The sequence below is a fragment of the Mustela nigripes genome, chromosome 16 (genome assembly GCF_022355385.1).
Source record: "Mustela nigripes isolate SB6536 chromosome 16, MUSNIG.SB6536, whole genome shotgun sequence".
In the NCBI taxonomy this organism is placed as follows: Eukaryota; Metazoa; Chordata; class Mammalia; order Carnivora; family Mustelidae; genus Mustela; species Mustela nigripes.
In genome coordinates, this window is record NC_081572.1 from 31,948,133 (window position 1) to 31,959,489 (window position 11,357).

Genomic DNA, 11,357 nt, shown 5'->3' on the forward strand with positions numbered 1-11,357 from the left:
TGAGATATGGAAATTACAGTGTAGTTGGTTGATGGGAGAAGATGGAACAAATAAATGATGACAGACCCACAACCGAGGGGGGTTCTTAAAATATTACAAGAAGCCCAAGACATGGGAATTAATTCCACAGGGGAGAATGGGTGAAACGGGTGCCAGAGAAGGTGAGGTCCGAGTGAGTATTGTCTAAGGCAGAGACGCTAACTAACGGAATTCTAGGACACAAACGAGGAAAGACAAAGGAGGAAAGGAACAAAGAGGTGGCAGGTTTAAGAAGCCACAATCCATTAAAGAGCCCGTGGTCCTCGGAGGAGGAGATCCTGACTAGAAAGGCAGGCAGAGGCTTTGTTTTGACAGCCCAGAGCCCGCTGGACCCGCTGCGTGGATGCTGTTTGCACAGATGCAGGTAGGTGTTTCCCCCATGATGGGATCTACAGAGGTGCTGGGCTCCGGACCAGCGCTAGTGAGCGCGGCGCCACCAGAACATGAGCTCGGCTTGGAGTCGTGCTGAGAAGGGTCTCCAGGACGGCTGCGCAGAAGGTGGACCGGAGGGAAGGGGCATGGGTGTGGGAGGTAAAAACAGAAAGATCTCGTGGCACCTGGGTGGCTCAGTGGGTTAAGCGTCTGTCTTCGGCTCAGGTCATGATCTCAGGATCCTGGGCTGGAGCCCCGTATTGGGCTCTCTGCTCAGCAGGGAGCCTGCTCCCCCCACCCCCGCTCCGCTCCCCCCCCCCCTTGTGCTCTCTCTCCTTCCTTCCCTCTCTGTCAAAGAAATAAATTCTTAAAAAAAAAAAAAAAAAGAACAGAAAGATCTCTAGTAGATAGTGGGCTGCACAGGCAGGTGGGAGAGGATGGGTACTGCGGCCAGCCCCCCCACCCCGGGGCCCCTCTATCTCTCCTCCTCCATCACCTCCTTCTCCAGCTTTGGCCTGTTTCCTCCCCCCACCCTCTACCCACCATCTTCCCATTTCCCCTTCCTTCACCTGCTCTGTTCCTTCCTCTCCCTCCCTCTTCATCTTCCTTCTTTAGTCCTTCATTAATCTCCACTTCTATTCCTGCAACATTTCCCTTTCTCCTCTGCCCTGGGATTCAGTACCGTCTTCTGAAATGGTGGTTCCTTGGAAAGAACAAAGTGTTCTTCAAACATTATATTCATTCTGTTACTTCATCTGATGAAAGTCCCCGATCCCTCTGCTTCTCGTGTCAGGTACATTCTGGGGAAACTCACCAAGTAAAGGAACATTAGGAACACTAAGGTATGGGGAAGGAACACTAGGGCATGGGGAAGAATTCATATCCCAGGCATCCAACCATGTTCAGGGGCTCCTCTGCGCCCACCTGCATGCCCTGTAGCCATTCACCCATCTGGCACTCAACACCAGGTGCTTAACCAAGTACCATCTGTAAGCGAGGATGGGCACGAGGGACACAAATGCGTTGTGAAATCGAGACCATGTGTCTGTAGGATTCTGTTGGGTTGTGTTGTGGAGGGAAAACAGAGAACATAAAAAGTTCATTCACATTACGATGTGTTAAACATTGTGTGAAAAGTGACGGGGAGAAAAATTTATTTGAGACTAGAAGAAGGAAGGATGTCTTTAGAGGAGGAGATGACCCAGAGAGGGATTATCACTTATTTCCAGGCACTTTCTAGAAATTTTGCAAGTGTCATTCTACTTAAATCCTCAGAAAATGCCATAAAGTATTTTTATTCCTAACTTTTGGATAATGAGACAAACCAAAGAGATTAAGTAAACTTAATCAAGGTCAAATCTTAAGGAAATGGGACACCTGAAGTTTGACTGATGTTCTGTTGGACTCCATGTGTCTCCCCACAACTATATCACACAGAGTCTCTAAAAAGCGGGTTGCTTTAAGATATCTCATGAATGTATGTTACAGCACCAACTTGTAAACTCTCCACAGACAAAGTCATTTAATCAGCATCTCATGTTATGGTCTACACCTAGAATGCCCACCATATAGACCTGGACAACTCAGTTCTGAGCTCCAGACACTAAAAAGGCATGTAGTCACTCCAGGCATCTATGCCTGTGGTTCGGTTTCTTTAGGTGTTTGTAGAAGGTGCTATGGAGCCAGGGAACCTCACATGGACGTCAGAGTTTGTCTTCCTGGGACTCTCCCAGACTCCAGAGCTCCAGCTCCTCCTGTTCCTGGTGTTCCTATTTGTCTACACCACCACTGTCATGGGAAACCTCCTCATCATGGTCACGGTGACCTCGGACCCCCGGCTCCACACTCCCATGTACTTTCTGCTCCGAAATCTGGCTGTCATAGACCTTTGTTTCTCCTCTGTCACTGCCCCAAAGATGCTGGTGGACTTCCTCTCTGACAAGAAGACCATCTCCTACCAGGGCTGCATGACCCAGATCTTCTTCTTCCACTTTCTGGGAGGTGCCATGGTCTTCTTCCTCTCAGTCATGGCCTATGACCGCCTTGTTGCCATCTCCCGGCCCCTCCACTACATCACCATCATGAACACTCAGCTCTGTGTGGGCTTGGTGGTGGCTAGCTGGGTAGGAGGCTTTGTCCATTCCATTTCCCAACTGGCTCTAATGCTCCCATTGCCTTTCTGTGGCCCCAATGTCCTGGATAACTTCTACTGTGATGTCCCCCAAGTGCTGAAACTTGCCTGCACGGATACCTCCTTCCTGGAGTTCCTCATTATCTCCAACAGTGGAATGCTGGATGTCATCTGGTTCCTTCTCCTCTTGACCTCCTACTCCATCATCCTAGTGATCCTAAGGTCCCATTCTGGGCAGGCGAGGAGGAAGGCAGCTTCCACCTGCACCACCCACATCGTCGTCGTGTCTATGGTTTTCATTCCCAGCATTTACCTCTATGCCCGGCCCTTCACTGCCTTCTCCATGGACAAGGCTGTGTCCATCGGCCACACGGTCATGACCCCCATGCTCAACCCCATGATCTACACCCTGAGGAACCAGGAGGTGCAGGCAGCAGTGAGGAGACTAGGGAGGCGCCGGCTGGTTTGTAAGAGGAGCAACAATGAGTAGGTTCCTTCTCCTTGGCTTTGTTTTCCATTTGTTACACGGAGGGAAATCTACTGTGTCTTCTGTCTTCAGAGCTTGTGGATATGGTGTGGAGGTCCTCCTAGGAGGGTGAGTTTTAAAACTAAGCAACTGACTCAGCTTTTTAGGAAGAAGGAAAAAGTCTCCTTTGGTGGCTAAGGTTTATGCTGGAGTTATGAGAAGTGTTCTCATGGTTCTGGAAAGCCACACCCTTCTTTTCTTCTTGGTGGATGGCTTCCTCTAATGAGGGACTATTTCCCCTGTGAGAGCGGTTCTCGTTCACATGTTTTCCCAGCCCTTTTGGGTTGGTGTCCAGAGTGTTAGAGAAAGCACAGGCCTTGAAGCTTTGTTGGGAGCCCCTGACCCATTTCTTCCCAGACTGGTGACCTTGGAGCAGCTCTCTGGCTTCTCTTGAGCTCACGGATTCTTCCTCACTGCACTGGCATAGAGCAGTATCTGTCCCAATAAGCTCCCAGGTTTCTTGTAAGAGTCCAAAATGTGTAGAAGAAGATTTTATAAGCCTTACCCAGAACTTAGGCAATGATTATTGTCCTTGTTATCCTTCTCCTGACATTTCTTCTCTCATCAGATGGGTAGTGTTTTGGAAATGTTTGGTGGCCATTCCTCCATGTAGGGAGGGAGACCTGGAGAGGGTGGCGGCTGAGCTCCGGAGGGCCCTGCGACATGCCTGAGAGTGAAACTAAGAGCAGAGCGTGAGCCTCAGTTCAGGGGCATGTCTGCAGGGCTCTGACAGCTTACTGCTCTCCCCTCCGCCCTCACCCCCATTTTTAGACTCCACACTTCTTGCAAATAGGATTGGGAAGATCTTTCCATGCGTTCATGCATTCATTTTCGGGAACACGCATTCAGGCCTGTTGCAGTACTTGTGTGTAGACAACTCCTCAGCTCTGTGCTGACTCTCATTTCCCTTACCCACACCCCTTCCCCGCCTCTCCCCTTCCTCTCCCTCTCTGCATTGGTTTCTGCAAGTTCAGTCTTCATGTCCATAAGGGCTCTCCCCCAACCTCCAGTTCTCCGGTGTCCCTCTCTTCCTGGACCTCATTGCCACACAACCATTGCATGTTTCCTTCACTCTCACCCTGGGCCTTTGGGGTCAGGTTGTTCTGCAGAGTTGAAGAGAAGTAGGTTTTGGTTACAGTTTCAAGGGGCTACAACCCCAGCCACTTTTAATAAAAAGAGGAGGTTTAAAATTCTCCCTGAAGTTGTATATTGTGGGGCTATGAAGCTGTCAGGAGAGACACAGCTGGTGTCTCCTCCTTCCTGCCCTCTCTCTGTCCTTACCCAGTCACCATGCGTATGGCTCAGATGGGAGCCTCAACCCAAAAACCAGACCTTCCCATTCTGCTTTCTGCTTTCAGCTCAGGGTCTCTGGTTCCAATTCCAAAGCCCTGTGAGAATAATGTGATGGGCTGAGATTGGGTCACATGTCCCATGTGGCTAAGGGGATGTGCAGGTCAGGTGACATAAGCATGGCCGTCAAAGTCCATCCCTCCAGCCGGAATTGTGGGTGAGGGTTGTTCCCAGAGAATGAGCATGTGGGTGGACAGACTCCCTCCCAGGTGTATCTGCCATGAAAGGCACAAGCAGGATACTCCTTAAATGACACCATCCAAGGAACTTATAATTATTTATGTCTAGGCATTCATGTTTTTATTCATCCACTAAACACCATTAAACAGCTACTTCCAATTTTGTTTTTCTGTCCTACTTGTCCTCTTTACCCCTAGGTTCTTAGGGAAACTGACTTTGTTTTGGCTGACCCAAGGGAAGAAAGGGCAGGACCCTGTGGAAGAAGGGAATCCTGTGAAGACCCATGTTCCCACAGCAGTGGCTAATCCAGTAGGAACCATTAGCCGTTGCTGAGGGAGCTGGGATGGGGAGGGAACCGAAAGAAGGAGAAGCAGCAGCTGGGGCACCAAGGGCAATGATGCCTCCCAGAGACCCCCCCACAGCCATGTCTCCTACACCTCATGGATGCAGGGCATGCAAGAAAAGGGCAGAGCCTGCCTATAAGGCCATTAGAGGTTCTCTCCGTGGAGAATTTAAAACCATAAGACTGACTGAAGGTGCTTCAATAACTGCCATGCCTGGGCAACTCTGAACAGTATCAGAGCTAAAATTCTCCCTGCCAAGTGGGTTTTCTCCACCACCCTGCCCTTCATGAACTGGAGTGTGTGTGTGTGTGTGTGTGTGTGTGTGTGTGTGTGTGTGTGTGTGTAGTGTGGTGTACATGAGATCTAGGGGGGACCCTGAGAAAGTGGGGGAAAGAATTAGAACTAGAGAGGGGAGAAGACCAGAGGCTTATGAAGGAGAGTGTGAGCAGTGGAAAGCGAGGACCTCATGCTCTCTCTGATTCTGTGCAAATGTCAATAAAACAGCAAGGCTACGGGGTGACCGCTGAGGTGAAAGGCCGAGGGGGGAGAGAGGAGGCTCTGGCACCTATGACAGGGAATGTGCCCAGGAGGCCCCTTGAGGCTCTCCCAAGAATGTGGAAATGGGGCCCCCAGGCTCCTGGGCTTGCCCTACAGTGTAAATTGACAGAAAATCAACAAAGACCAGGAGACCCACTGCCTTGCAGTGAGAACTCTCATAAGGAAAAGACACATCATTTCATCCTCCCCACAGGTGGTGATGGAAAGAGGAAGGAAGAAGTGTGAGGAGACAGATAAGTCATAGATGGACACATAAATGATTTCATGAATAAAAGCTATGAAGGGAATGCATGGGGTAATGTGACTAGTAAGGTGGGCTGTGTTACAAGATGAGATTGGGGAAGGAATTTCTGAGGAGGGGATATTTGGGCAAAGATCTGGATGGCGAGGAGTCAGGCAGACCAAGATCTGGGTGATGGGCAAGCATTCCGGATAGAAGAAAGAGCAAGTGCAAAGGTCCTGGGCTAAGAATGAACTTGGTAGTCAAAGGGAAAAGAAAAGAGAGTGTAACCAGAGTGTGGTGAACGAAGAAGATCTTGGTAGAAGGTGAGCTCTAAGATGTTGTATGAGTTACCTACCACTGCATAACCAATCAACCCTAAACCTAGCAGCTTGAAACAAGTTGTCCTATATAATCTCTCACAAGGTCCACGGACCAGGAGTTCTGGCAGGCCATGGCAGAGACAACCTATCTCTGCTTCTTGGGCCTCTGCTGGAAGACTCGAAAGTCAGTCAAGAGCACGTGAGTTTCACTAGCTTACGTGTCTGGCTGTTGATGTTGGTGTCAGCTAGGAACCTAGGTGGGGCAGTTGACTGGTCTACCACAACCTGGTAGCCTGGTTCTGAGGACACGTGTCCTGGGACAGAGAGCCAGGTGGAAGCTGTGGCCTTTCTACTACTCAGTTTCGGAAGTCACAGAGCATCCCTTCTACCACATTCTCTAAGAAAGAAGTGATCCACCGAGTGTAGCCCACATTCAAAGGAGGGAATTAAACTCCATCTTTTGGATGAGGAATGTCAAAGAATTTGTGGATATATTTTTAAGTTACTATGGGTATGTAGATAAGAGCCATTTGAGGAGAGAGTTTGGATTTTATTCTAAATGCAATGAATCTTTGGAAGACTTGACTGGAGGTTGGGGTGGTAGCATGATCTAATTTGTACTTCAGAAAGGACATGGTGGCTACTGGGCAGAGAATGAGTTAAAGAGGTCAGACCCAGTAGAGGGAGCTAAAAATCTGACATGGAGAAAAGAGACTTAGATTCAAGTTCAAGTTCTTACCTTAACTGGCTGTTACCTTGGCCAAGTCTCCTAACACGAGGATATAGGAATACCCTTTCCCACTTATATGGGATGTACCTAGGGCTTTTCCTCCCTCAGACCTGCAGGGGACAATGTTTGTTTCATGTCTCTCCGTAAGATGCCCGCTCTTACTCACCTCCATAAATCCAGTGCCTCCCACAGGACCTAGAATTTGAAGGCTCTCCACAAGTATTTGTTGAAAGAATAAAGGAACCAATACTATTGTAAATACTGGTCCTTGACACCACTTGGTGCCTTAGGGCACCAAGGGCAATGATGCCTCCCAGAGAGCCCCCCACAGCCATGTCTCCTACATCTCATGGAAGCACCCATCTCTCTGACCTTCCAGTTCTGGAGTGTATCCACCAGCCCAGCAAGCCTTCAGTGATAGGGCTGTGTCAGGAGGAGCACTGAGGGAGCATCTGGCTCCATCTCTTCTGGAATGTTCCCATGCCCATTGTGTATTGGAGTCTACAAGGCCTGGCTGTAGTCAGAACTGTCATCACTGCCCAGATGGGACATAACAAAGGCTAAGACCTGTCCTTGCCCAGAGTCCAACACCAGCGGCCAACTCAGAACAGCCCACTCTGGGGCTCTGAGGGCTGAAGGAGGCAGCAAAGAGTAGCACCTTCATGCTTGGCTACTGCTCCTTGAGGGAATGAGTGTCACTCTTTCCATGATGATATCAGAAGATTGTACTGTGGGTAGGACAGGTAGAGTAAAGAGAGAGAGCGACCCTCACCTACCACAAAGGGCCCGGATAGTAGGCTTTCTGCCCAGGACACTGGGTGCTGGTTCCAGCCACTTCCCCTGCTGCTGAGGGGCTGGGGCCACCCCCGAACTCATCCTCCCCACCAGAGATGCTGAGGAGGCTGTGACTGGGAAGGTAGGGGGAAGATCTGCACAATCTTTCAAATCATTGCTTGCCTTTTTAAAACGCATTTTTTCAATAGTCTCTACACCCAATGTGGGGCTTGAACTCATGACCCTGAGATCAAGAGTCGGATGCTCTACCACTGAGTCAGCCAGGAACCACTCAAGTCATTGTTCACATTTTTTTTTAAGATTTTATTTATTTATTTATTTGACAGACAGAGATCACAAGTAGGCAGAGAGGCAGGCAGAGAGAGAGGGGGGAGCAGGCTCCCTGCTGAGCAGAGAGCCCGATGCAGGACTCAATCCCAGGACCCTGGAATCATGACCTGAGCCGAAGGCAGAGGCTTAACTCACTGAGTCACCCAGGCGCCCCAATTGTTCACATTTTTAAAACTCCTAAATTGTAAGTGTCCCAGGCAAGAGACTATTGTGTTCAACAGGATGTGTAAATTTCTATAGCATTCAGGCATTTATTCTTTCTAGATGTATTGAGATGCCAGGCGGCAAAAATGGATCTGTGTGGGCCCTCTCTTGTGGAGAGACTCTTGGAGGGTTTGATTGAGCGTGTGAAGACAAGGGGGATGAGGGAGGGGGCAGCTCTCCCTCTCAGGCTCTGGGACCCAGCCTCTACCCCTTCGTACTCCTCCCTATCTCCCCTTGCCCGTAGTGGCTTCCACCCCCCTCCCCCACAGCTGGACAGCCTCACCCAGCAGGGAGCCTGGAGTACAGTGGCCTCCAGAGTGGCTTGGCAGACTGCCCTTAAGTCCAATTTAGGGGCCACCAGGCCTGCCTTTGTGGGCTCAGGCCCAGGTCACCTTCCCAATCTGTCACACCTGCTTGGTGTGGGTGCTTGAGGGAGAAGTGCTTGGAGGAGAAGGAAACAGCTCGTTGAGTAAGTAAGGGTTGACGTCCCCTCCCTGGCTCCAAGACCATGACAAGTTTGCACTCTACTTTGACCATAAAATTGAGGTCTCAGGGGGCAGCACCTGCCTCATAGGGTTGCAGTGAGGACTCAGGTGAGCAGAGTAAAGCACAGAGCCTAGGCTGGCAAATGACAAGGACAGCTGAGTCCTTGACTGACTGAGCCACTGCCTGGCCACAGTTTCCCCACAAGCATCAGGGCCCTGTGGGTCATATGTCCCACTGAGCCCCTCTCACTCACTATGTTGCTGCTTCGTCTGCAAGTCCACAACCCTCCTTCCCCTGCCCCCAGTCCCTGCCCCTGGGAGTTTCCAGTCCAATGGAAGAGGCGAGGTACAGCTCTCACAGAATGCCAAGGCAGGAAGGAGGAGAAGGGAAGGGCGCTTGCCCTCAGCAGACCCCCCAGTTTGGACCTTTGCATCTCTCAGGTGCTCACCAGAGAGTGCTCCTGCCTTCTGAACATCCCCCCTCATTGCTAACTAGCAGATCAGAGAGGTTAAGCCCTTACCCGAGGTCACAGAGCCAGCATGGTACAGGGCTTCCAGGCCAGCTCTCCAAGGACCCACAGTAGGTTTCTTCCAGCCTGCTCAGGAGAGTCTTCAGCTCTAGAGCACACACATGCACACCCGTGCATACACTCCTGGCCCACTCTGGCCTCTGGCACAGTGCCCAGTCCCCGCATTTTGAGCCAAGCACCTACTTCCTGCAGACCTCAGTGTTCCTATCATGCGAATAGGGCCAAAGACCCCATTCCCAGACAGCCTGGGAACAGGAGCAGGCTCAGCAGGCCCTAAGCCCTGCCCCACTGCAGCTGTCTCCATGGGGGCCGTTGGAGCCAAGCAGATAAAGAGATCCAATCAGGCCAGCAGCTCCACCGTGGCTGGGGGACGGTTCTTATGTAAGTGGTTGCAGAATCTTGAGGTTTTGAGATAGCCAGGGGAGGGTGGGCGGGAAAGTTCTAGGCCTACAATAGCATTCCCTAACCCAGAGGCGGCCCAGCCCAGGGAGATAATGTCGCCGACCAGGGACAACGGGTCCTAAATGAGGAAAAGGCACAAATGCCCTCCCTGACCCAAGAGCTGGGATGGGCAAGGTCACAGCAGATGCCATCATTCCACAAACCCTTGTTAAGGCTTTACCAGGCCTCGGGTGAGCAATAGAATAGACACACACAGACCTACTGGGGGATGGAGCTTTATCGGATCCAACCACAGAAATATGTGTACAGTTACAAGCATGTTGGGTTCTATGAAAGGAGTTGTAAGCAGGGAACAAGAAAACCCGGCCATTTGAGTTCTGGCTGGTGGGGCTGGGGCAGATGAGACTCCCTGAGGTGGGGCCTGGAGGGAGAGTAGGAGTCACCAGGCACAAAAGGAGAAGCCATCATGGTTGAAACCCACAGTAGGTGGACACAGGCCTGTTGCAGGAGCTGAAAGCCAGCGGGTTTAGAGGACAAGGAATAGAGAGAGGAGAGAGGGTTCTGGGGGAAGGGGGAGGGGGCTGGAACCTGACTGTGTGAGCCCCCGGGGCTCCTTCCTTAGGAGACACTGTATGGAGAGCCAAGATGAGTCAGCAGAGGGGACAGAATGCTTGTGGGACCAGTGGTGCCACGTCCTCCAGGGCCTCATACTCGATGACCACCACCGAGCGAGGGGGAGCAGTTGAGGGGCTGACCCTCAGGGCACCCCTACCTTGCTCTGGCCCCCTTATTCTCAGTCTCCACCAGCCCTGTCTCCTCCTGTCATCCAGGCTGACTTTTCGCTGGGGTTAGACAAATCCTTCTCTCCTGTATGGCTCAGGCTTAGACTCTCATTTTGCCCATTTCCCTTTCAGAGGAGGGGCTCTCCTGCTCAATCCCCAGCCTCTGAGGTCCAGGCGGGCCATAGCCTGTAAAGAGCCTGGCCCATCCCCAGCCGTAAGTTCTGGACTCCACATATGGAGGGAAGAACTCACCTGCTCCTGGCAAGGAGCCAAGCTTTCCAAACACCCAACCCTGGGGCGGGGCATCCCACTCTGATGTCCTCAGCAAGGGACCTCCGTGCTCAATTGACTGTCCCGTCCTCATGTCCTTCAGGCAGTACCCACTCCAGCTGCCCCCAGCACAGGCTCCTGGCCTCTCAGCCTTACACTGAGGATAGTCATGGGGCTCACCTAGTGCCCACCTCAAGGCTCCATGTGGTCACCATGGTGTCTCCCCAACCCTGCCGCACCCTGCCTACCTGGCCTCTCAGGGTCAAGATCCTGGGAGTCCCAGACTGCCACCTGGGGAAGGGAGAAGAGATCCCAGCTGGGTAGGGGAAGGGACATGTCCTCCTTCCCAGGGTGGAAGAGGGTATGCTGACTCCCTGAGTTAAGTCGGGACACAGCACAGTTCACTCATGTTCCACAAACATTTCTGAGCACTGTCCATGGGCCCAGCCAGTACAAGGTGCTAGGTACATGGCTGTAAACCAGATCAGGCCTGGGGTCCCCAAAGGACTCAGAGGCCAGTCCGGGAGATGGACATAGTGACAGTGTGCCTTTGATACAGCCTGATATGTGCTGAGAAAAGCATCAGAGCTCTGCTGATGTAACCCAGACAGTGTTGGGGGGTGAAAAAGAAAGGGATGAAGGAAAGCTTCCTGGAGGAGGTGATTTCTCAGCTGGGTTGTGCAGTTGAGTAGAAGTTCATCGGGAACATTACAGGGACCTGGAGGTGAGGGAGAACATAGTGCTTCCAGAAAGCATCAGGGAATTCAAGGCTGGAGTGTGGTGAGC

At 51.5% G+C, this 11,357-nt stretch overlaps 1 protein-coding gene across 1 annotated transcript; it reads left to right on the forward strand.

The window, feature by feature from the left end:
• The first annotated feature begins 2,087 nt into the window (after positions 1 to 2,087).
• LOC132003576 (olfactory receptor 4D2) lies at positions 2,088 to 3,032 on the forward strand. The gene has a single exon (XM_059379125.1). The coding sequence runs from the start codon at positions 2,088 to 2,090 to the stop codon at positions 3,030 to 3,032; it is 945 nt and encodes a 314-aa protein (XP_059235108.1).
• The last annotated feature ends 8,325 nt before the right edge of the window (positions 3,033 to 11,357 follow it).